This window comes from Tachyglossus aculeatus, chromosome 18, assembly GCF_015852505.1.
Source record: "Tachyglossus aculeatus isolate mTacAcu1 chromosome 18, mTacAcu1.pri, whole genome shotgun sequence".
In the NCBI taxonomy this organism is placed as follows: Eukaryota; Metazoa; Chordata; class Mammalia; order Monotremata; family Tachyglossidae; genus Tachyglossus; species Tachyglossus aculeatus.
In genome coordinates this window covers 39,268,836-39,294,976 of record NC_052083.1, presented here as the reverse complement: position 1 = coordinate 39,294,976, position 26,141 = coordinate 39,268,836, and the positions used below count along the sequence as shown (strand labels likewise).

The following is a 26,141-nucleotide window of genomic DNA, read 5'->3' as shown; positions in this document are numbered from 1 at the left end:
TCCCTGGGCATGCTTATATGCGGGTGTCCTTCTGTATTCTCACTACTCCCCCCCTTTCACTGAACCTTTTATGCTCCCCAATCTCTCCTTCTTCTCACCTTTCCCGGTCCTTATGAGGTTGGGGGGCTCTTATTTTCCCTACCTCCTCCCACCTTTCTTTCTTCTCCATTCACATTTCCCGTGGGATGTGGGGATTCTTCTCCTCCTCCTCTCTTTCCCCCTCCTCTTCCTAGTCCCTGCTGGATGGTGGGGGGGCTCTATTTCCACACACACCCCCCACTCCCTGCACTCTTCAGAGGCCCTGTGTGTCTGGGAGTTCTGCGCCTTAATTTTTCTGGGCCTCAGTTTCCTCATCTGTAAAATGGTAATTAAATCTCTGTTCTCCCTCCTTCTTAGACTGTGTATCCCAGTGAGGGACAGGGAATGCATTCGACCTGATTATCTTGGGTCTACCCTAGCGCTTAGAACTGGCTTAGGGTATAGTAAGTACTGTATAATTGTTGTTATTATTATTGTTATTACTTGTTAAATGCCTACTAAGTGCCAGGCACTGTTCTAAGCACTGGGGTTGATAAAAGGTAATCCGGTTAGACACAATCCCTGTCCCACATGGGGCTCACAGTTTAATCCTCATTTTACAGATGAGGTAACCGAGACCCAGAGAAGTGAAGTAACTTGTCCAAGGCCCCACAGCGGAGCTGGGATTAGAACCCAGGTCCTTCTGATTTCTTATCCCCTGAGGGGTAGGAGAGTGTATTCCCTTCCTCCTCGGGGAAGCAGCGTGGCTCAGTAGAAAAAGCACGGGCTTTGGAATCAGAGGTCATGGGTTCAAATTCTGGCTCCGCCACTTGTCAGCTGTGTGACGTTGGGCAAGTCACTTAACTTCTCTGGGCCTCAGTTACCTCTTCTGTAAAATGGGGATGAAGACTGTGAGCCCCCCGTGGGACAACCCGATCACCTTGTAACCTCCCCAGCGCTTAGAACAGTGCTTTGCACATAATAAGCACTTAATAAATGCCATCATTATTATTATTATTATCATTATGCCCTTCACAGTCATTGGGACATGAAACAGCGCTGGCCTGGGCCCTGTTTTGTTTGCACCCCTCTCCTGGGGGTTCTGGGCAACCCCTGCCCCAGCCAAAGCCGGGACAGTCAGTCATTCGGTCAGTAGTATTTACTGAGTGCTTACTGTGTGCAAAGCCCTACTGGGAGCTCACCTCCTCCAGGAGGCCTTCCCAGACTGAGCCCCCGCCTTACTCCTTCTCCTCCCCACAGCACCTGTATATGTTTGTACGTATTTATTACTCTATTTTATTTGTACATATTCTATTTGTTTTGTCCTCTGTCTCCCCCTGTGAGCCCACTGTTGGGTAGGGACCGTCTCTATATGTTGCCAACTTGGACTTCCCAAGCGCTTAGTGCAGTGCTCTGCACACAGTAAGCGCTCAATAAATACGATTGAATGAATGAAACCACTTCTCTAAACGCTGGGGAGAGTACAGTACACAGTTAGCTAGGCCTTGATAACTGGATGCAGCCTCGTTGCTGAGTTCTGGGGGTCTGGGCTGGAGAGGGGTGCGTTCGCCTAGGGGAACCGAGGCCCTCAGCTCCCACCCGTGACCGTCCAGTACAGGGGACTTCACCCGGGGGCTATGTGATGGACCCGCAACGCCCCTTTGTGGTCCTAACGAGGAACTGCATCATCATCCTCATCAATCGTATTTATTGAGCGCTTACTGTGTGCAGAGCACTGTACTAAGCGCTTGGGAAGTACAAGTTGGCAACATATAGAGACAGTCCCTACCCAACAGTGGGCTCACAGTCTAAAAGTACCGCTCCCCTTCACCAGAGTGCCGACTCTCGGAATGATAATCAATCAATCGATCAATCAATCAATCGTATTTATTGAGCGCTTACTGTGTGCAGAGCACTGTACTAAGCGCTTGGGAAGTACAAGCTGGGAACATATAGAGACAGTCCCTACCCAACAGTGGGCTCACAGTCTAAAAGTACCGCTCCCCTTCACCAGAGTGCCGGCTCTCGGAACGATAATCAATCAATCGATCAATCAATCAATCAATCGTATTTATTGAGCGCTTACTGTGTGCAGAGCACTGTGCTAAGCGCTTGGGAAGTACAAGCTGGGAACATATAGAGACAGTCCCTACCCAACAGTGGGCTCACAGTCTAGAAGGGGGAGACAGAGAACAAGACCAAACATACTAACAAAATAAAATAGAATAGCTAGGTACAAGTAAAATAAATAGAGTAATAAATATGTACAAACATATATACATATATACAGGTGCTGTAGGGAAGGGAAGGAGGTAAGATGTGGGGGATGGAGAGGGGGGCGAGGGGGAGAGGAAGGAAAGGGCTCAGTCTGGGAAGGCCTCCTGGAGGAGATGAGCTCTCAGGGCTAATAATAATAATAATAGTAATAATAATAATAATAGTAATGGTATTTCTTAAGCGCTTACTATGTGCCAGGCACTGTACTAAGCGTTGCGGTAGATACAAGATAATCTGGTTGAACATAATCCCTGTCCCACTTGGGGTTCCGAGTTTCAGTCCCTATTTTACAGATGAGGTAAATGAGGTAGAGAGAAGAGAAGCAGCGTGGCTCAGTGGAAAAAGCGCGGGCTTGGGAGTCGGAGGTCATGGGTTATAATCCCGGCCAGTTGTCAGCTGTGTGACTTTGGGCAAGTCCCTTAACTTCTCTGTGCCTGTTACCTCATCTGGAAAATGGGGATTAAGACTGTGAGCCCCATGCGGGGCAACTTGATTACCTTGTATCTCGAACAGTGCTTGGCACATAGTAAGCACTTAACAAATACCAAAATTATTATTATTATTATTATTATTAGAAGTGACTTGCCCGGGGTCACACAGCAGACAAGAGATGGAGCTGGGATTGGAACCCATGACCTTCTGACTCCCAGAAGGGGGGGCTCACAGTCTTAATACAGTGCTTAGTACAGTGCCTGGCACATAGTAAGTGCTTAACAAATACCATCATTATTATTAGTCCCCATTTTACAGATGAAGCACAGAGAAGTGAAGTGGCTCTTTCAAGGTGACACAGCAGACAAGTCGCAGAGCCTGAATTAGAACCCAGGGCCTTTTGACTTTCAGGCCTGTGTGCTATCCACTAGGCATGATTCGTTTTCCCCAGGAGCGGCTGTGAGAAAGAACTGGGCCCTATTAGGCCCGGTTGGCCCAAAAGTGTTATGAGACAGCCTGGGCACTCTGTCCCCCACCCAAAATAAAATCTCAGGGGACTTGGATAGGTCAACGTCAGCAGACTGGAAAAAGCCCAATCAGCAGGACATTGGAGCAGCCTCGTGGTGGGTGGTAAGTCTTCCTTGTGAGCCGTTTGTTTCCCACTCTCATCCAGTTGAACTGGTTCCTCGGGTGGATTTTTTCCTCAGTGCCTTGCACAAACCCAGCAGCCCTCCTGGGAGCTCCTGAACCAGACTGAGGGTTTCCCCCTCAGGGACGGTTGCGTTCAGTATGAGCAGGTGGAGCTGGGATCCGGTTCTCACCTGCTCTCCTTTCATTCATTCATTCATTCGATCATATTTTTTGAGTGCTTACTCTGTGCAGAATACTGTACTAAGCGATTGGGAGAGTACAACAATAAGCAGACACATTCCCTGCCCACAATGAGCTTACAGTCTAGAGGGAGGAGACAGACATCAATACAAATAAATACAATTACAGATATGTACATATGTGCTCTGGGCCTGGGTTGGGGGAAGAGCAAAGGGAGTGTCGGGGTGATGCAGAAGGGAGTGGGAGATGAGGAAAGATGAGGCTTAGTCTGGGAAGGCCTCTTGGAGGAGATGTGCCTTCAGTAAGGCTTTGAAAGAGATGGGGGAGGAATTGTTTGTCGGATTTGAGGTGGGAGGGCATTCCAGGCCAGAGGCAGGACTGGGCTAGGGATTGTCGGTGAGACTGGCTAGATCGTGGCACAGTGAGAAGTTTATCGGTAAAGGAGCAAAGTGCTCTCATCTCAGCCGGGGAGGTGGTTACCAGTTGTCCTGGGGCTGGAGGCTGAGGGGAGCCCATCCTGCCTGCCAGCAGAGCAGCTATTAGCTCATAAATTGCTCTGGTCAAGCATGAGTAGAGTGGAAGCATCTCGTGGGTAGGGAAGCAGCATGGCCTAGTGGATAGAGCCGGGCCTGGGAGTGAGAAGACCCTGGATTCTAAGCACAGGTCCGTTATTTGTCTGCTGTGTGACCTTGGGCAAATCACTAATTTCTGTGTCTCCGTTACCTTATCTATGAATTGGGGATTAAGACAGTGAGCCCCATGTTGGGCAGGGATTGTGGTCAACATGATTAACTTTATTTACTCCAGTGCTCAGAACAGTGCTTTGACACAAAGTAAGCGCTTAACAAATAATAATAATAATAATGAAGTGCTTACTATGTGCAAAGCACTGTTCTAAGCACTGGGGAGGTTACAAGGAGATCGGGTTGTCCCACGGGGGCCTCACAGTCTTAATCCCCATTTTACAGAGGAGGGAACTGAGGCACAGAGAAGTTAGGTGACTTGCCCAAAGTCACACAGCTGACAATTGGCAGAACTGGAATTCGAATCCATGACCCCGACTCCAAAGCCTGTGCTCTTTCCACCGAGCCACGCTGCTTCTAAATACCATCGTCGTCGTCAACATGTCTCCTGCGACTGTTGCACTGTGACAAGAGTTCAATAGTGATTGTGGTATTATTTCAAAATACAGTCTCTAGACTATAAACTCATTGTGGGCAGGGAATGTGTCATTATTATGTTGTACTCTCCCAAGTGTTAAGTACAGTGCTCTGCACTAAGCGCTCAATAAATATGAATACTTGTACTTCCCAAGCACTTAGTACAGTGCTCTGCACACAGTAAGCATTCAATAAATACAATTGAATGAATGAATAATAATAATTGTGATATTGGTTAAGCGCTTCCTATGTGACAAAAGCACTCAAATACAATTGATGATAATAACTGTGATACTGGTTAAATGCTTACTTTGTGCCAAGCCCTGTGCTAAGTGTGGGGTAGATACAAGAAAACCAGGTCAGACCCAATCTCCGTCCCATAAGGGGGCACAGTTTAAAAAAGAGGGAGTCCTGATATTGAATCTCCATTTTACAAATGAGGAAACTGAGGCCCCTAGACTTGCCCAAGGTCATGCAGCAGACAAGCGGCAGAGCCTAGATCAGAATCCAGGACTCCTGACCTCCCTCCCCCAGACCCAAGTGTATTTCACTGGGCTACCTATGCTGCTTCTCAAATACCACCTGATGACTGGGGTATTTGATGCGTCACCTTGATGGGGGCAAAGCTGGCACAGAGACGGTCTTTGGGAGAGAGAAGCACGTGGCTCTGGGTGGGACGGAAGAGGGATGAGAGGAGGCTAGCAGAGGCGGGCCAGGAGGAGGGAGTGGATCCAATGAGGGAGAAGCCAGGCCCGGCCCAAATCTGGGATGAGGTGATTTGTTCCCGCGCCAAAAGCTTCACCTCCCTTTCCCCTTTCGTTAGCCGACACCAGATTTGTTATGTCTACAGGAACCCTACACGACATGCTACGGGGCAGGAGAGGGTGGTGGGAAGTAGCTATCTCAGCGACAAAACCCCATTTTGCCCAACCTGGGGAAGCAGCCCTTGAAGGAACTGGACTCGGCTTTCGGTCTTGAGAAGCGGGATGGCTTAGTGAATACAGCACAGGCTTGAGAGTCAGAAGGACCTGGGTTTTAATCCTGAACCGCCACTTTCATTCATTCATTCAACTGTATTGAGTGCTTACTGTGTTCAAAGCACTGTACATGTCTGCTATGTGACCTTGGACAAGTCACTTCACTTCTCTGGGTCGTGGTTCCTTCATCTCCTTCCTCTCTCCCTCCTCCCCCCTCCATCCCCCCTGCCTTACCTCCTTCCCTTCCCCACAGCACCTGTATATATGTATATATGTTTGTACATATTTCTTACTCCATTTATTTTACTTGTACATATCTATTTTATTTTGTTAATATGTTTGGTTTTGTTCTCTGTCTCCCCCTTCTAGACTGTGAGCCCACTGTTGGGTAGGGATCGTCTCTATATGTTGCCAACTTGTACTTCCCAAGCGCTTAGTACAGTGCTCTGCACACAGTAAGCCCTCAATAAATACGATTGATTGATTGATCTGTAGAATGAGGATTAAGACAGGGAGGCCCCATGTGGGACATGGATTGGGTCACCCCAGTGTTTAGTACAGTGCCTGGTATATAGTAAGGGCTTAACAAATACCACAATTATAATTGAGAGCAGCATGGCCTAGTGTCAAGAGACCAGCACCTGGAGTTAGGAGACCTGGGTTCTAATCCCAGCTCTGCCGCTAGCCCGCTGTGTGACCTTGGGCAAGTTGCTTAATTTCCCTGTGCCCCAACTGTAAAATGGAGATCCGATATCTCTTCTCCCTCCCACTTAGGGTGTGAGCCCTGCGTGGGACAGGGACTGTGTCCAACCTGATAGTGTGGTACCTACCCCAGTGCTTAGCAAACTGTAGGTATTTAACAAACAGCACAATTATTATCATTAGGGCATGTATGACACTTTGTTCAGCACCAGGCTTTGGGGCGGGATTTCGCTGCTTGGGCAGGACCAAAGGGAGGGAATTAGTGGAGCCGGTACTTGAACTCAGATCTTCTGGCTCTCAGTCCAGTTCCCTATCTTCCAGGCCGTGGTTTCCACTTGGGGGGCCTTGCCCCTGGGTGCTGTATCTGTTCCAAGTAGAGGGGTCCCTTGAGCAAAGTCCAGAGACCCGCTCAATCAACCCCAAATTCACCCCACCTAACTATTCTTCCTACTTAAAAACAAATAAACCCAACAGCCTTCCAACTAAATGACTACCATGCTCCCTGCTTTCCGTTCTCAAATGCCTCCGAAAGACGTCTGATGAGAGGAAACAAAGCATCTTTCTGTCAGCGGGGCTCTTGAAAAATTCAAGGTTGCTTTCCTAACATCAATATAAATATTTAGACGCTCGCCTGACAGATTTCTTTCCATCTGCGCTCAGGGACCTGTCAAAGACGTCTGTGTCAGGTTTGCATTTCACAACTCCACCTCTGTTGAGCCGATGTCAGCCCCTTGTGGGGAAGAATGCCTTTTCAAATTAGCCAGGGTAATGGTCTCCGATCCTCTCCTCCAAGAACTGGAGATATTCTGAATCCAAACTTCTGAGGTTAATATTGACCAGGACTCTTGTTTAAACACAGAATGTATTGGAGAATCCGATTTTAAGCAGTGACTTTCACACTCAAGAATGTCTCTAGGGATCAAATGCAACGGTGTCTAGGAACGTGACCTCCCTCACCCCAAATGTGGCTCTCTCCACTGAGTACTTTTAAGTATCATTCTGAATTTTTAAAACAAAAACCTCGATGCACTCTTACGCATCCTTGGGACATCATGGAGCCTTGTGGGGGCTAAACTGCCACAGAAGTGATCGTTCTGCACAATGGCGATCGGAAAGAAGACAGCGAGGAGGCTGCGGGGCCTAGAGGAAAGAGCCCAGGCTGAGTTGGGAATCCTGAGTTTGCCACGGAACTGCTGGGTGACCTCAGGCAAGTCACAATTTCTCTGGACCTCCAATTCTTCATCTTTAAAATGGGGATAAAGACAGACAGCGGGATGGGGACGAAATCCGATCTTTTAACTTGACATCTATCTCAGGGCTTAATACACAGTAAGTGCTTAACAAAGGTCAGTGTTATTATTATTCCTCCCACTTTCCAGCTTTTTGCTAATTCTGCATCAGATTGTGTTTATTACCCCACTCACCGACTCAAATCAAATGCCACAGCTGGCTCTATTGAACAAAGATATAGGATTAGGGAAGCGAACACTTCAAGATATATTTATTTATTATTTTTTCCTCATCAGACCATCAAAGTGCAATCATTATTTTTTTTAATTCTCCAAAAGCAACTAGGAAAAATTAATGGGTTTCCTGATAAAACAAAACACAAATGACAAAATTAACCTCCGGAGTGTTGTTGTTTTTTTTAAATAAACCCCTTCTAATTACTTCTCAACCTCACTGAAGTCGAGTATCAAAAATTCCTTTTAAATTGTTCCAAAAACTGAACCGCAAAGGCAGCGGTACAGCTCCTGAGAGGAGGGGGCTGGGGTGTAAATAGTAGGGGGTGGAGAGGGGTTGTTTGCAACTCATACTTAACGATAGAAAAGGGGCCACACTCAATTTGATCCAATCTCTGAAACTTCTGCCGTCCCACCCCTCCTCTTCAGGCAAAGTGGACGCTGACTGGATAATCTTGACAGTCACCCGTGGGTCCATTCGGGAAGGCCGCCCTTTCTCCATGGCCAAAGCAAGCCCTTGACTGGACAGAGACCATCACTTATTGGACCAACCCATAGAGATTCACAGAGAAGCAGTGTGGCCTTATGGATAGAGCCCGGGCCGAGAGCCAGGAGGACTTGGGTTCTAGCCCCAGCTCTGCTGCTTGCCTGCTGTGTGACCTTGGGCAAGTCATTTCACTATAAAATCCCTCATTTGTAAAATAGGGATTAAGACTGTGAGCCTCTTGTGGGACACAGACTGTCCAGCCTGATTACCTTGTATGTACCCCAAAACTTGGTATAGTGCCTGGCACATCCTAAGTGCTTAACAAATACCATAAAAAAAATACAACCCGAGGCAGCGGGTTTTGTGTCACCATTCTATTCCATATAGTCACTTCAGGCCCCAGAGGGTTCTGAAATCTGGTCCACAGAGCCACACAGCAGGTTCAAATTCTCTTTAATATGTCATGGGGACCCCCCAGCCCCGGGAACCCTGTCTGGTCCAGCTCTCCCCGAGGCGGACTGTGAGGTGACTCCCTCTTTCCGGAGAGAAAGCGAAGCACCATTCAAGCCACGGGGTCTTCATCACCGAACCCGGGGACTGCTTAAGGGAGCCACAAGAAGGGACTAACGATTCATAAACAACTTCATCTAAGATCGATTTTTGTCCAGCCACCCACCAGAGTGAGAGATCTAAAAAGTTTAAACCAATGAATTGGGGAGAGAAAAAGGAAAGGAAAAAGGAAGGACTGTGGTAGCAGCTAACAGAGTGGGAGACGAGGGTGATTTCCAACAGGTGTTGGGTTCGGGGCTAGCCTTCCTTGTCAAAGATAGTCACGACTTTGTCAAACACCTGAAAAGAGAAGGGAGAGAGATCGAATGAGCATTTCAGTGGCTTCCAGGGTCCCAGAGCCTTGGTGTCACACTGGCATCCTGCAACCCTGAAGTTGTGCCTGCCAATTAGTCAATCCTCCTCGAGGGTGAGGACTTGTGTCAACTAACCCTACTGTATTCTCTCAGGCGCTCAGCACAGGGCTCTGCACACAGTTGACTGTCTGCTCCTTAAGGGCAGGAGTTGTGTTTACCAACTCTATTGTCTTCTCCCAAATACTTGGTATAAGACTCTGAGGGCCCTGCCTAAGTGGACCTTTGCTGGCCCTCTCCACCGGACCTGGGCTGGTTAAGCTCATTATGGGCAGGGAGCATGTCTGCCAATTCTGTTGTATTGGACTCCCTCAGGAGCTTAGTACAGTGCTCTGCACAGAGTAAGCCCTCAACAAATACAACTGATCGACTGATGAATGACCACTGTTATCACAGCGTTTATTGGCTGCTTACTACATGCCAAAACAGTGTGTTAAGCTCTGGGGCAGCTCCACAGTTGTATAAAGAACAGGACTGAGGAAAAGGATCTCTTTTTTTCTATATCTAGGTTGGTCTGACCTCCAAATCAGGTAGGTGACTTCATCCAGCTTCCCCTCCAGCAGAGCCATGCCATTTCCCCCTGCTTTTTTTAATGGTATTTGTTAAGTGCTTACTATCTGCCAGGCACTGTTCTAAGTGCTGGGGTAAATACAAGCTAATAAGATTAGACACAGTCCACATCGGACATGGGGCTCACAGTCGTAATCCTCATTTTACAGATAAGGTAACTGAGATAAAGAGGAGTGAGCACCATTGCCTAGTGGAAAGAGCACGGGCTTGGGAGTCAGAGGACGGGGATTCTACTCCCGGCTCCGCCACTTGTCTGCTGTGTGACTTTGGGTATGTCAGTTCACTTCTCTGTGCCTCAGGTCCCTCATCTTTAAAATGGGGATTATGACTGTGAGCCCCACATGGGACAGGGATTATGTCCAACCTGATTAGCTTGTATCTACATTAGCACTTAGAAGAGTGCTTGGCACAAAGTAAGCGCTTAACAAATACCATAATTATTAAGCGACTTGTCCAAGGTCACATAGCAGACAAGGGGTGGAGATGGCATTCGACTTCTGGTCCTTCCAACTCCCAGATCTGTGTTCTAACCACTGCGCAAAGCTGCGTGTCTCACTGCCTTTCTCCTCTGCTCCGAGGCGGGGAAGACCCCCACAGCCCGGCCTGGCCCCCCACTATAGGTCAGGGCCGGTGGGAGGCACGTCCATTGTACCCTCGCAACCCCGCCCCCGCTCCCCAGGCCTACCTCATCCACCGATTTGGAGGCGTCCACCTTCCTGACCTTTCCCATTTTCTCATAGAGGTCGATGATGGGCTTGGTGGACTGCAGGTAGGTCTGAATCCTGAAAATGAGACCAGTCGGGGAGGGGGGAGAGAGGGTCACACCGGGCCAGCCTCCAATTCCGACCGTCACGTGTCTCGTTCTTCCCACTGCCCCCTCCTGCCCTTCTTCTGTCACCTGAGGACCCCGGAAGCAAAAGTGGACCTGAAGCCCTCCCAGGGACCCCAAGAAGATTAGAGACAGACATCCCAAAAACCCAGAGGAGGGTCTCCCTATCGATGCTTCCAGTCTCTAGACTGGCTGCTCCTTGTAGGCAGAGAACATGCCTACCAATTCTTATTCTGTAATAATAATAATAATGGCATTTATTAAGTGCTTACTATATGCAAAGCACTGTTCTAAGCGCCGGGGAGGTTACAAGGTGATCAGGTTGTCCCATGGGGGGCTCACAGTCTTAATCCCCATTTTACAGATGAGGTAACTGAGACCCAGAGAAGTTAAGTGACTTGCCCAAAGTCACACAGCTGACAAGTGGCGGAGCCGGGATTTGAACCCATGTCCTCTGACTCCAAAGCCTGTGCTCTTTCCACTGAGCCACGCTGCTTCTCTATACCCCCCCCAAGCACTTACTACAGTGCCCTGCACTCAGTAAGCGCTCCATAAATACCACTGATTGATTGATAATGCCCAGTCTAGGAGACAAACAATGGTACCTCTTTCCTAGACTCTCTCTGTTGTCATCACTTCTCCCACTGCTCCTGCCTCTCTCCAGACAGCGCTCAATGCAGACCTGATAAAGAAAAACCACTCATTAATCAATCAGTCAATCAATCGCATTTACCTGAGTCTCTATTCATTCATTCATTCATTCATTCAATCGTTATTTATTGAGCGCTTACTGTGTGCAGAGCACTGTACTAAGCACTTGGGAAGTACAAAAGACCAATCAATCAATCATATTTATTGAGCACTTACTGTGCACAGGACACTACTAAGCGCATGGGAGAGTATAATATAACAGTCACACTCCCTGCCAATGACGAGTTTATGGTCTAGAGGTGGAGACAGGCATTAGTATAAATCAATAAATTATGAATATGTACATAAATCCTGTGGGGCTGGTGGGGAGGGGAATAAATAAAGGGAGGAAGTCAGGGAAACGCAGAAGGGAGGGGAAGAAAAGGAAAAGAGGGTTTAGTCAGGGAAGGCCTCTTGGAGGAGATGGGACTAAGTAGACCTGTTGCGCATCCAGAAGCAGCTTATGGTCTAGTGGGATTGGTGGTTGATCAAAGGTACGTACTGAGGGCTTGGGAGAGCACAGCAGAGATAAGAGGCATGTTATTTGGTGTGGCATTATTTAAGTACTAAATGATGCGATTTATACAATGTAAGTAGATCAGACACAGTCCCTACCCAACATGGGGCTTGCAGTCGAAGATGGAGGGAGTAACCCCATTTTACAGAGAAGGCAACTGAGGCCTAGAGATGTTAAGTCCCTTGGTCAGGGTCACGTGGAAGATTTGAACCTTCCTGGGAATTGCTCTGTCCAGGCCTGGGCTCTATCCACTAGCCCATATTGCCCCCCTGCCTTCAAGTCACTGCCCATCTAGTAGGGGAGACGCATAGTAACAACATAGCCAGAGATTAGCAGCAACTTCTAACCCTGAAAAAGACAAAGGCAGAGAGAGCCCTGCATCCAATTTGCCGTCTCTAATTCATTAATCAACACACGGAGTCTTTTTCAATTTAAACATGTGGTTCGGTTTATACAAACCAGGTTAAAAGAGTCCAGCGCGTAATGAGAATTTGTTCATGACTCAGAGTTTCCTCTGCGTTTTTCCCTGACCGCAATAAAAAGAAGATCTATATGTTGATGTGGTTCCACTTAGGACATATTATTAACCTATTACATTCGAGCTGTGGGCTATGAACTCAATCCTGTTTTTGCTCTCTTGTCAGGAACACCATAAATAGCCGAACGTCACATTGTCCTGCCTAAATCTGTCTCTTGCTTACCGCAAGCAAAACTCATCAGTTCTCCAGTCAGGGTGATGCGCTCACGTGAACTCTGGTGACTGAATGAAAACATATTTTCCCCACCAGATGGAAGAGGCGGTGGCTGTATCTTTGAACAATGTACGGGCTGAGTTTGTACATTTCCCACCGGTTGCAAACAGAGGCCTGAATCCCTCCTACTTTCACGAGGAGTTCTCATTTCTCCAGCAGCTGGGACCCCCTTCAATCACCATTATTTTACCTCAGCTAGTAGCTTTTATCAGGCACTCGGAGTGTACAATCCCATAACGACCAGAAAATGGAGACCACCGGATCCGGCCCCCTACCAGGGGCTCGGGAGCTAACTAAGCAAGGAGAAAATTCGAGCAGCCGCAAAGAGTCAACCGTCATCCTATTGCCGGTGGAATGTACAAAGGCAGAGGTACTTGGAGGGGACGACCTCTTCGGGGCCCTCACGGCTCTGGGCTACCGGTCCGTTGTAATATTTAAGTGCTTACTTTGTGTCAAACACTGTACTAAGTGACAGAGTGGGTACAAGGCAATCGGTTCTGATGCGGTTCCCGTCCCACAGGAGGCACGGTCTATGGAGGAGGGAGAGTGAGGATTTAATCTCCATTTTACGGAGGAGGGCTGAGGCACAGAAAGGTGAAGTGACTTGCCCAAGATTATGAAACAGGCAAGGGGAGAGATTAGAATCCAGGCCCTCTGACTCCAAGGCCCGGGATTTTTTCCACTAAGCCACACTGCTAACGGTTTGGCGGGGAGGGATCGGTGTGGGGGACAGTTGCCACCTGGACTACCTGAATTACGGAGGGCAGCAGGGGACCTCCCCCATCCTTAAAGCCAATGCGGGGGTGTCGCTAGCCCCCGGGGTAGACAGGGAGCTGGGGAAGCATTACCTCGTTGTCGCAGTCAAAGAAGAGAACAAAAGCCACGTCCGCTTTCCCCTCCATGGTCTTGTTCCAGCCTTGGAGGTTGTCCTGGTTTCTGGGGAAGCCATCGATCAAAAATTTGCTCTTCTGGATGTTGGCGGCCATGGTTTCATCCATCTCCTGGGGGAACAAGAAAGACCCTGCCCTCAGGAGCGTGGCAGATAATGGGCACGACATACAGACGGGACCAACCAGGCAGGGGTTAGAGCGTGGACGCCCACTGGTTAGGGCTCAGCCCTTCGAGGAGCCGTGGTAGCAATAGTATTTACTGAGCATCCCCCGAGGGCCATGTGCCATCTGTACTAAGTGCTTGGAAAGGACGAAACAGAGAAGTGACATGCTCCCTGCCCACAAGGAGCTTAAAATTCATTCAATCGTATTTACTGAGCTCTTACTGTGTGCAGAGCACTGTACTAAATGCTTGGGAAAGTATGATACAACAATAAACGGTGACACTCCCTGCCCACAACAAGCTTACAGTCTCCAGGCTCTGCTCTGGATCCGGGGACAAAGCGTGACCCTGGGAGTCAGGAGACCTGGGTTTGAGTCCCGGCTCTCCCGATTCTTAAAAAATTGCTGACACGGCAGTAAAGACTACCATTATTCCTCCTCCTCCTGCAGGCAAAATTCCCTGAATTTCCCAGCCCCACAAAGAGTCTCCGACGCCTCCCCAACGACGAACTGGGAGCGGGCCTTACCCTCTTCAGCAAGCTGATGGTTATCTCCACTGGCACGATCTCTCCTTCCCGGATGTACTTCTCAATGAGCTCGCCGTACTGAGAGCCGGGCCTCTTCCGCTCGGCTCGGAGGAGATCCCCGGCCGAAAGGTGCGTGTAGCCATACTTCTGCAAGTGACGGAACAGAACACGGAAATCAGAACAGGAAGACCCCTTCCCCCGTTTTAATCCCGGCTCGCCCCCAACCCCCGGCCCGCTCTGGGACCTTGGGCCCGAGACATTCTGGGATTCTGTTGTGCATTTCCTCTTCTGGAAAATGGGGAGAAGCCCTGCTCTCCCTCCTCTAAGCCTGAGATTGTGTCCCACTGAATTATCTCACATTTTAGCACCTAGTTAGCAGATAATAATAATTATGTGCCAAGCACTGTTCTAAGCGCTGGGGTAGATATGAGTTAATCAGGTTAGACATCCCCTCCCCATCCCCCCCCCCCGCCTTATCTCCTTCCCCTCCCCACTTGTCCGTATTTATTACTCTATTTATTTTATTTGTACAAATTTATTCTATTTATTTTATTTTGTTAATACGTTTTGTTTTGTTCTCTGTCTCCCCCTTCTAGACTGTGAGCCCACTGTTGGGTAGGGACCGTCTCTATATGTTGCTATATATGTTGCTATATATATCTTATATATGTTGCTCTATAAGCACTTAGTACAGTGCTCTTCACACAGTAAGCGCTCAATAAATACGATTGATTGATTGCCAACTTGTACTTCCCAAGCGCTTAGTACAGTGCTCTGCACACAGTAAGCGCTCAATAAATACGATTGAATGAATGAATGAACATAGTCTCTGTCCCACATGGGGCTGACATGACATAGTGAGAAGTATCAAGGCGTAGGGGATAGAGCACGGGCCTGTGAGTCAGAAGGTCATGGGTTCTAATCCTGGCTCTGTCACTTCTCTGCTGTGCGACCTTGGGCAAGTCACTTCACTTCTCTGGGTCTCAGTTACCTCATCTGTAAAATGGGGAGAGAAACTGTGAGCCCCACATGAGGCAGAGTCCAACCCAATTTTCTTGTATCCATGCTAGCACTTAGTACAGTGCCTGGCGTCTGACGCATAGTAAGCGCCATCTTACAGGTGAGGTAACTGAGGCCCAAAAAAGTGAAGTGACTCGCCCAAGGTCACACAGCAGACATGTTGGGGAAATGGGATTAGAAGCCAGGTCCTCCCCTTTCAGACTGTGAGCCCACTGTTGGGTAGGGACTGTCTCTATATGTTGCTAACTTGTACTTCCCAAGCGCTTAGTACAGTGCTCTGCACACAGTAAGCGCTCAATAAATATGATTGATTGATTGATTGATTGAATCCCAGGCCCGTGCTCTATCCACACAGCCATGCTGCTTAAAAAAATCACATCGTTTCAGCCTGACTCTCCTTTAGAAATCGGGCTTGGGACAGTGGAGCATTTCCATCTGCAGGTTTAACACTGCCTTAAAATAGGTTTCTGCAAATAGATCACTTCTTGTGTTGAATTTAAAAGAAAAATCAGCTGTTCCACTAGAAAATTCCAGTTTGGGTTTAAAATAAATGGGAACAGAAAAAGTCTTCTCTGTACAATGGCCAAACCCGATACATCTGAATGGCTAAAAGTTGCTGCTGTGCCCATGGAAACCTTCCCAACTCCTCCTAATTCCTGTAAATTCCTTCTCGCCAGGACCCCCCTCTGTTCCCATTCTTCAATAATAATAATAATTGTGGTATTTGTTAAGCGCTTACTATGTGCCAGGCACTGTTCTAAGCGCTGGGATGGATACAAGCAAATTGGGTTGCGTTCAGTCCCTGTGCCAGGTGGGGCTCACAGTCTCAATTCCCATTTTACAGATGAGGTAACTGAGGCACAGGGAAGTGAAGTGACTTGCCCAAGGTCATACAGCAGAAAAGTGGGAACTGGGATCTTCAGATCCCAAATCAAGTTTTCCCTGCTACCACTCCACATGGGGGCTGCAGAAAACCACGAAAACCCATCCACCACGTCCCAATGCCAGTAAATTCCTTCTCCCCTGGTCCCTCTACCCTCTTCCCTCCTATTCTTCCAATCCCCAGTCTAGTTTTCCTGGCCTGCTTCAGATAGCCCCACGGCTGATTGATAACCTCACTTCCCAAATTTAAATTTCTCTTAAATCCCTTTCACCTCCCCTTGATGCAGAATGAAGATTTTGCTCTGAGTCAACACTGAACGCTCCCCCACTCCCATTCCCACTTCATATTTCCAGAACAGTTTTTGATGACACAAGCGCTTAGTACAGTGCTCTGCACACAGTAAGCACTCAATAAATACGATTGATGATGATGACTTAGCACAGTGGTCTGCACACAGTGAATGCTCAGTAAATACCACTGATTGAATGACCTGCCAAAGGAGCCTGATTTTCATTCATTCAACCGTATTGAGCACTTTGTGTGTGGCACTGTGCTAAGCACTTGGGAGAGTACAAAGTAACAATAAAAAGACACATTCCCTGCCCACAACGAGCTTACAGTCTAGAGAGGGAGACAGACGTTAATATAAATAAATAAATGAAAAATAAACGAATTACAGATATGGACAGCCCGATTTTGCAAAGGCCAAGCTCAGCCTTTAGCAAAAACAAGCCTTCTCCTCCCCTTCTTAGCTCATGGAAAAAAGGGGTTCGTTATGCTTAACGCCTCTAAAACCTTCTGGCAGCGCAGGTGCATTATTCTAGCTTTGCACAGAATAAGTCCAGTGAAAACTCCTTCGGCCGAAACATTTCAGGTGGCTGGCTTGCATAGCCGGACTCTTGCTTCTGCTTTTCTGAACTGTAGACGCCCCATCCCAATGTCCAGTACTACCCAGGGGCCTTACGGCTCTGCTGGTTAAAAATAAAAATAAAAATAAAAATAAGCTCCCTGCTGGTTGATCACTCCTTGGGGGGGCTGAAGCCAGAGTTCCCATCACCCACAGGGAAGAAGCGTGGTCTAGCGGAAAGAGCCCGGGCTTGGGAGTTAGAGGACATGGGTTCTAATTCTGCCTCCGCCACTTGTCTGCTGTGTGACCTTAGGCAAGCACTTAACTTCTCTGTGCCTCAGTGACCTCATCTGTAAAATGGGGATTAAGACTGTGAGCCCCACGTGGGACAACCTGATTACCTTGTATCTACCCTGGTGCTTAGAACAGAGCTTGGCACACAGTAAGCGCTTAACAAGTACCATAATTATTAGTGTTATGTCTTCTGTGTGACGTTGGGAGAGTTGATTAGAACTCAGACGATCTTTGTAATTTGTTCTGAGGCCTCTCCTGAAACTGTTCTGGACTGATGGACTCATGGGTGTATAGACAGACACACTCACCCACTTCCAGACATGGGGTATGTGTGTGTGTACGCGCACATGGGTGTGTTTGTGGTCTTCTTAACACTATACTTCATTGAGGCTCTCCCCTAGGCCATAGCCATCTCTAAGGAGATCACTTGCCTGATGCCCAGACACGATGCTCTCGGTGCCCAGACACAGTGCTCCCAAAGCCTGGATACAGTGCTCCTGGGCCCAGAGGGCACTCCCAATACTCCCGTAGGCCAGGGCGGCCAGAAATCGTGTCTGATGAGCAGGAGGTACTTGTTTTACAGGCTCTCTATGTGGCCTTACTGTCTTGGTGGTCTTCCTACCTCCCCCTGGAGAACCCCTGTCCAACTGTCCTGCTTATTGCTAATTATCATCATCAATCGTATTTGTTGAGCGCTTACTGTGTGCAGAGCACTGTACTAAGCGCTTGGGAAGTACAAGTTGGCAACATATAGAGACAGTCCTTACCCAACAGTGGGCTCACAGTCTAGAAGGGGGAGACAGAGAACAAAACCAAACATACTAACAAAATAAAATAAATAGAATAGATATGTACAAGTAAAATAAATAAATAAATAGAGTAACAAATATGTACAAACATATATACAGGTGCAGTGGGGAAGGGAAGGAGGTAAGATGGGGGGATGGAGAGGGGGACGAGGGGGAGAGGAAGGAAGGGGCTCAGTCTGGGAAGGCCTCCTGGAGTAGGTGAGCTCTCAGTAGGGCCTTGAAATTCTGTTGTATTGTGCTCTCCCAAAGCTTAGTACAGTTCTCGGCATGTAGTAAGCGCTTAATGAATACCACTGATTGATTGCAAAATGGATCTCCTGGGGGTGGGGCCCTGCTAGTCTTCCTCCACATCTAATAGAACCCTTGTGAGCCCTTTGGCCACTGATGATGGGATGGCCTTGGACCAGAGTCAGGGGCCAGGAACGGCTCAGGGCTAAAGTCCCACCATCAGCCCAGTGGGGCCGGGTGCCAGGAACCAGAAGGGGGACCTGAAATGGTCTAAACTCCTGTTAAGCGCTTACTTAACAGCAGTGTGGCTCAGTGGAAAGAGCATGGGCTTTGGAGTCAGAGGTCATGGGTTCAAATCCCAGCTCCACCAATTGTCAGCTGTGCGACTTTGGGCAAGCTGCTTAATTTCTCTGGCCCTCAGTTACCTCATCTGTAAAATCCTTCCCTTCCCCACAGCACCTATATATATGTTTGTACATATTTATTACTCTATTTATTTATTTATTTTACTTGTACATATCTATTCTATTTATTTTATTTTGTTAGTATGTTTGGTTTTGTTCTCTGTCTCCCCCTTTTAGACTGTGAGACCACTGTTGGGTAGGGACTGTCTCTATATGTTGCCAATTTGTACTTCCCAAGCGCTTAGTACAGTACTCTGCACATAGTAAGCACTCAATAAATACGATTGATGATGATGATGATGATGATGATAAAATGGGGATTAAGACTGTGAGCCCCCCGAGGGACAACCTGATAATAATAATAATAATGGCATTTATTAAGCGCTTACTATGTGTAAAGCACTATTCTAAGCGCTGGGGAGGTTACAAGGTGATCAGGTGGTCCCAAGGGGGGCTCACAGTCTTAATCCCCACTTTACAGATGAGGTAACTGAGGCACAGAGAAGTTAAGTGACTTGCCCAAAGTCACACAGCTGACAATTGGCGGAGCCGGGATTTGAACCCCTGATCTCTGATTCCAAAGCCCCTGCTCTTTCCACTGAGCCACGCTGCTTCCTGACCACCTTGTAACTTCCCCAGCGCTTAGAACAGTGCTTTGCACATAGTAAGCGCTTAATAAATGCCATCATTATTATTATTACTTTGTGCCAAGCACTGCTCTAAGCACTGGGGTCGATACAAGTTAATCAGGTTGGACACAGTCCCGGTCCCACATGGGGCTCATACTCTTAATCCCCATTTGACAGATGAGGGAACTGAGGCCCAGAGGAGTGAAGTGACTTCCCCAACGTCAAACAGCAGACATGTGGTGGAGCTGGGATTAAAACCCAGGTCCTTCTGACTCCCGGGCCCGTGCTCTAGCCACTAAGCCACACTGCTGCTTAGTCCCTGACCGTCCGGATCTTTGACTCTTACTGGCCGAGGGACTGGTAGGACAAAGAAGGGAGACCCAAAGTCGGGCTCTGTCCTCTGGACCCACGTCAGAACTGGGGTTAGAACCCAGGTCTCCTCCTCCTCCTCCTCATCAATCGTATTTATTGAGCGCTTACTATGTGCAGAGCACTGTACTAAGCGCTTGGGAAGTACAAATTGGCAACATACAGAGACAGTCCCTACCCAACAGTGGGCTCACAGTCTAAAAGGGGGAGACAGAGAACAAAACCAAACATACTAACAAAATAAAATAAATAGAATAGCTATGTACAAGTAAAATAAATAAATAAATAGAGTAATAAATCAATAAATAGAGTAATAGGGCCTCCTGGAGGGTCTCCTGACCCTCCAAGCTGCCTCACTGTTCATTGGATCCAATCCCACCTGACTCAATCCAACAATGCTGCAGGATTGTTGTCTGCCTGTCCTCTTACCTCGCAATCGCAGTTGTTTTGTTTTCACTTCCCTGGACTGGGGCTCTCTCACTCCACCATTTCCTGTCTCCTAATGGGCACGGTGTAAATGTCCATTAGCATTCCCATTTATCTGACCATTAGAGCCATTTTACCTCTCTGCTTCCGGCCCAGTCACCTCATCTGGATGGGGGCGGCTTCTCCACCACTCTCCTGCCCCTCGTTTTTCCACAGGCCTGTTTTTCATCTCTTCAAAATCTTCGAACGGCCCCTGAGAGCCTCCCTCCCCACAAGCTGGCCATCCCCACTATGGGGGTCTCAGCTCTCTGGCAACTAGGCCAGTGGCCCCGGTGGGGGGGAAAAAATATGGTGCTTGTTAAGCGCTTACTATTTGCCGAGCACTGTTCTAAGCGCTGAGGTAGAGACTGTGAGCCCACTGTTGGGTAGGGACCGTCTCTATATGTTGCCAATTTGTACTTCCCAAGCGCTTAGTACAGTGCTCTGCACATAGTAAGCGCTCAATAAATACGATTGATGATGATGATGATGATGATATAAGGTAATCGGGTCCCTCATGGGGCTCAGTCTTAATCCCCCTTTTCCGGAGGCCCAGAGAAGTGAAGTGACTTGCCCCAGGTCACACAGCAGACGAGATAGCTGATAGCTCCTTCTGGCTCTATCCACTAAGCCACGCTGCTTCTTGGAGAAGCCAGCCTGGGTGTTCAGGGAAGCTGATCAGGGCTCCTTCTCTCCCTTCGGGCACGCTTCCAGAGGAGGAAGAGGGAGTGGAAGAGCCCGGATTCCGAAGCCAACATGCCACGTCTCAACCACGCCCGCTCGGTTGGGGCCCCAGTTCCGACCTGCTGCTGCTGCCCCTGCCCTGCCCGGTTTACACATGGGAAAACTGAGGCCAAGGGACTGTCCCAGGGGGTCAAAAGAGGATTATTTTTTTTTTTTAAATAGTATTTGTTAAGTGCTTGCTTTATGCCAGGCACTTAGTGCTGAGGTACATACAAGATCATCAAGTTGGACACAGGGCTCACAGTCATAATCCCCATTTTACAAATGAGAAGCAGCATGGTTTACCAAGAAGCAGCGTAGCTTAGTGGACAGAGCACAGGCCTGCTAGTCAGAAGGACCTGGGTTTTAATCCCGGCTCGGCCACTTGTCTACTGCGTGACCTTGGGCAAGTCACTGAGTTGCCTCAGTTACCTCATCTGTCAAATGGGGATTAAGACCGTGAGCCCCACAGAGAACAGGGACTGTGTCCAACCTAATCAACGTCAAGGCTCTCCGTCCCCTCGCCCCCTCCTACTTCACCTCCCTTCTGTCCTTCTCCAGCCCAGCCCACACCCTCCACTCCTCTGCCGCTGCTAACCTCTTCACTATACCTCGTTCTCGCCTGTCCCGCCGTCTACTCCCAGCCCATGTCCTCCCCCTGGCCTGGAATGTCCTACCTCCACATATCCGCCAAGCTAGCTCTCTTCCTCCCTTCAAACCCCTACTGAGAGCTCACCTCCTCCAAGAGGTCTTCCCAGACTGAGCCCCTTTTTTCCTCTCCTCCTCCCCATCCCCCTTGCCCTACCTCCTTCCCCTCCCCACAGCACTTGTATATATACTTGTACAGACTTATTACTCTATTTATTTTACTTGTACATATTGACTATATTTATTTTGTTAATGATGTGCATATAGCTTTAATTCTCTTTGTTCTGACGACTTTGACTCCTGTCTACATGTTTTGTTTTGTTGTCTGTCTCCCCCTTCTAGATTGTGAGCCCGTTGTTAGGTAGGGACCGTCTTTATGTGTTGCCAACTTGTACTTCCCAAGCGCTTAGTACAGTGCTGTGCACACAGCAAACACTCTATAAATACGATTGATTGAATAAATGAATGAATGAATCTACCCCAGTGCTTGGAACAGTGCTTGACACATAGTACTTACCAAGTACCAAAATCATTATTATTAGATGAGGTAACTGAGGCACGGAGAATTGAAGTGACTTGCCCAAGGTCACACAGCAGATATGTGGGAGAGCCAAGATTAGAACCCAGGTCCTTCTGACTCCCAGGCTCTAGCCAACTATGTCACGGTGCTTCTCCATAGCACTTTGACCTCCCTTTAGAAAATAAACAGCAGGCAAAGAAGGATCCTGAAATGTTTTTTTTATCCAGTCTCTAATATGTCACAAAGTTGCCCCATAATATCTGCATTAGCAATCATACAGACATTCCTAAACTGTTGGACTTTGTTTGCTCACCATGTTGGGGGCTGAGAAGATGGACTTTGAATGAAGTGGTTTGGGGATTAGCCAACAGGCACCTGCTGAACCAACTGGCGGGTTGGTGTTATTTGCTGGAGTTAATTACATCTGCAGTTCTCCTTGCCAACTTCAAATACGGACAACTCACATTTGTAGACTAGGGTAATAATAATAATAATAATAATAATAATATAATGGCATTTATTAAGCGCTTACTATATGCAAAGCACTGTTCTCAGCGCTAGGGAGGTGACAAGGTGATCAGGTTGTCCCACGTGGGGCTCACAATCATAATCCCCATTTTACAGATGAGGCAACTCAGGCCTAGAGAAGTTAAGTGACTTGCCCAAAGTCACACAGCTGACAAGTTGCGGAGCCAAGATTTGAACCCATGACCTCTAACTCCAAAGCCCATGCTCTTTCCACTGAGCCACGCTGGTTAAGTGCTTACTATGTGCCAAGCACTGTTCTAAGAATTGGGGTAGATACAGGTTGGACACAGTCCCTGTCCCACATGGGGCTCACAGTCTTAATCCCCATTTGACAGATGAGGTAACTGAGGTACAGAGAAGTGAAAAGACTTGCCCAAAGTCACACAGCAGACACACGGTGATGCCGCAATTAGAACCCAAGTCCCCTGATTCCTAGACCTGTGCTCTTTCCACTAGATCGGGTCTGAATTTCTGTCAAAAAGTCTGAAATGGTCAAAGACCACTGAAGGGAGGTTTCTTACCCAAATTACAGCGGGGGTTAAGCCATCACAATGAATCAATCAATACAAGCGCTTAGTACAGTGCTCTGCACACGGTAAATGCTCAATAAATAGGATTGAATGAACAATAGAGTTGGTAAATACTATCTCAGCCCTCAAGGAGTTGACAGTCCAGTCGCCATAGCACAGCACACTCCTCCTTGAACTTGGAATTTACTTTGGACCCATTAGGTTGACAAGGCCGAGATTAGCTGGGGTGCGGAGTCATGAGTCAAAGAAAACATCGGGACGTGTAGCAATCAGAAAAGCAATTTTGTTCAGCATTAAGCTTAAGGCTATACTTTCATAACGCTGAGAGAAAACACTAGAAAAACAGCAAAGCAATCTAGGGAAAAGGCTGTTTGGGTTGAGATGGTGTTGACGTACAACGTTTTCAGAATCGTCTGTCTCGGCCGCCTTCTGTGTTTTAAAAAAAGGATCGAGAGCAACCGAAGGAAAACGTGAGGGCTGGAGAAGCTCCCATTTCCTTGGTTTCCATCGGACCGCTGTTTCACTTTATAATTACCAAGGGCAGGGCTTCTGATAAAGCCCCGGGGCACTCGATTTTTACAACCCTGCCACTCCTCGTTTTTGTTGGTTTTATGACAAAAGCAATTTCTTTCAATGTATTCGGCAAGCATCATCAGCGTGGCTCTGTGGAAAGAGCACGGGCTTGGGAGCCGGAAGTCATGGGTTCGAATACCGCTCCGACACTTGTCAGCTGTGTGACCTTGGGCAAGCCACTTAACTTCTCCGTGCCTGTTACCTCATCTGTCAAATGGGGATGAAGACTTTGAGCCCCACGTGGGACAACCTGATCACCTTGTATCCTCCCCAGCGCTTAAAACAGTGCTTTGTACATAGTAAGCGCTAAACAAACGCCATCATCATTATTATTATGTGACAGCACAAGGCAGCTTAGTACAGTGCTCTTCACACAGTAGGCGCTCAGTAAATACGACTGAATGAAGACAGCAGTTCCCTGCCCATGGTAAGTTTACAGCCTAGAGGATAATGGCATTTGGTAAGCACTTCCTATGTGCCAGGCACTGTGCCAAGCGCTGGGGTGGATGCCAGTAGATCGCATTGGACACAATCCCTGTCCCCCATGGGGCTGTCGGGCTCGACTCCCATTTTACAGATGAGGGAACTGAGGCCTAGAGAAGTGACTCGCCCAAGGTCACCCGGCGGGGTGGGGATTCGAACCCACGACCTTCCGACTTCCAGGCCCCGGTTCCATCCACTGCGCCATCGCTTTGATGCCAATGAGAAGCGGCGTGGCTTATTTATTTATTTATTTTATTTGTACATATCTATTCTATTTATTTTATTTTGTTAGTATGTTTGGTTTTGTTCTCTGTCTCCCCCTTTTAGAGTGAGCCCACTGTTGGGTAGGGACTGTCTCTAGATGTTGCCAATTTGTACTTCCCAAGCGCTTAGTGCAGTGCTCTGCACATGGTAAGCGCTCAATAAATACGACTGATGATGATGATGGAAAAAGGGCCCGGGCTTTGGAGTCAGAGGTCGTGGGTTCAAATCCCTGCTCCGCCAATTGTCAGCCGTGTGACTTTGGGCAAGTCACTTCACTTCTCTGGGCCTCAGTTCCCTCATCTGTAAAATGGGGATGAAGACCGTGAGCCCCGCGTGGGATAACCTGATCACCTTGTAACCTCCCCAGTGCTTAGAAGAGTCCTTGCGCATAGTAAGCGCTTAATAAATGCCATCATTATTATTATTATTATTATGGGTTCAAATCCCAGCTCCGCCAACTGTCAGCTGTGTGACTTTGGGCAAGTCACCTCACTTCTCTGTGCCTCAGTTCCTTCATCTGCAAAATGGGGATGAAGACAGTGAGCCCCATTCCCCACCGTCCTTTTCTGGGGCCTCAGGACCGCCGAGGTAAGGAGGGGGAGGACTACAACTCCCGGCGTGCAGCGCGCGGGGGCCGCCACGCGGCCCAAGGGGCGGCCTGGCGCGGAGCACGCCGGGAGTTGTAGTCCTCCCCCGTGCCCGGGTCCCCGCGGCGGCGAGACTACAACTCCCGGCGTGCAGCGCGCGGGGCCAGCCTTGCGGCCCAAGGGGCGGCCTGGCGCGGAGCACGCCGGGAGTTGTAGTCCTCCCCAGTGCCCGGGTCCCCGCGGCCGGCGGGGCCTCCGTCCGTCCGTCCGTCCCGCCGGTCCCGGTGCTCACCTCCACGAGTCGGGCGCACTGGGTGCCCTTCCCGGCGCCGGGCCCGCCCAGGACGAAGACGACGAGCGGCTTCATGGGCGGCGGCGGCGGCGACGGAGCCAGGCGCAGGAGCGGGACCAGCGGGACCAGCGGGAGGCGCATGCGCGGGCCCGGCCCGCCCCGGCCCGGGACGGGGCAGGGCAGGGCAGGACCGGACCGACGGGGCGGCCGGGACCGGCGACGGGGGCGGGGCCCACCGCGGGGACCCGCACAAAATGCCACCGCCGACACCCCGACTGCCGAGTTGGCGGCAGGAAGACTTCGGAAGCCCTTCCGGGGTCGCCGGTGCAGTCCTCCCCCCCTCCCATCTCTCTTCCTTCACACCGTCGGTTCCCCCCCCCCCCCGTCCTCAGTTTTCCTTCCTCCTCCACCTCCTCATCTTTCCACTCCTCTTCCCTTTCCCAATCGTCCCACTCCCCATAACCGTTGCTGTCCCTTGTTCCAATCCCCCTGTTCCTTTCTACTCCTTTCTCCTCATTGTCCCACTCCCCATATTCCCTTCTTCCCCTTTCTCCTCTTTCCTTGTCCCAATCGTCCCACTCTCCCTGTTCCTTTATTCCCCTATCTCCTCGTCCCTTTTCCAATCGTCCCACTCCCCCGTTCCTTTCTTCTTTCTCCTCTTCCTTTGTCCCAATCGTCCCACTCCCCCATCCCTTTCTTCTCCTTTCCCCTCTTCCCTTTCCCAATGGCCCCACTCCTCATATTCATTTCCTTCCCTTGTTCCAATCGTCCCACTCCCCCGTTCCTTTATTCCCCTTTCTCCTCGTCCCTTTTCCAATCGTCCCACTCCCCCGTTCCTTTT

General features: G+C 48.9%; 2 protein-coding genes across 2 annotated transcripts in view; one reads left to right on the top strand and one right to left on the bottom strand.

The window, feature by feature from the left end:
* Positions 1-8,783: 8,783 nt before the first annotated feature.
* Positions 8,784-25,588, bottom strand: CMPK1 (cytidine/uridine monophosphate kinase 1). Its single transcript, XM_038760167.1, has 6 exons — positions 25,301-25,588; positions 14,205-14,351; positions 13,474-13,626; positions 11,272-11,348; positions 10,523-10,619; positions 8,784-9,196 (listed from the first exon to the last, which is right to left on the bottom strand). The coding sequence occupies exons 1-6, from the start codon at positions 25,439-25,441 to the stop codon at positions 9,155-9,157; spliced, it is 657 nt and encodes a 218-aa protein (XP_038616095.1). The 5' UTR covers positions 25,442-25,588; the 3' UTR covers positions 8,784-9,154.
* The window catches only part of STIL (STIL centriolar assembly protein), a 32,925-nt gene continuing 32,364 nt past the window's right edge, over positions 25,581-26,141 (top strand). The window contains exon 1 of the mRNA XM_038760166.1: positions 25,581-25,624. The gene's annotated coding sequence lies outside the window, so the exon portion shown is untranslated. The remainder of the gene's footprint in view (positions 25,625-26,141) is intronic.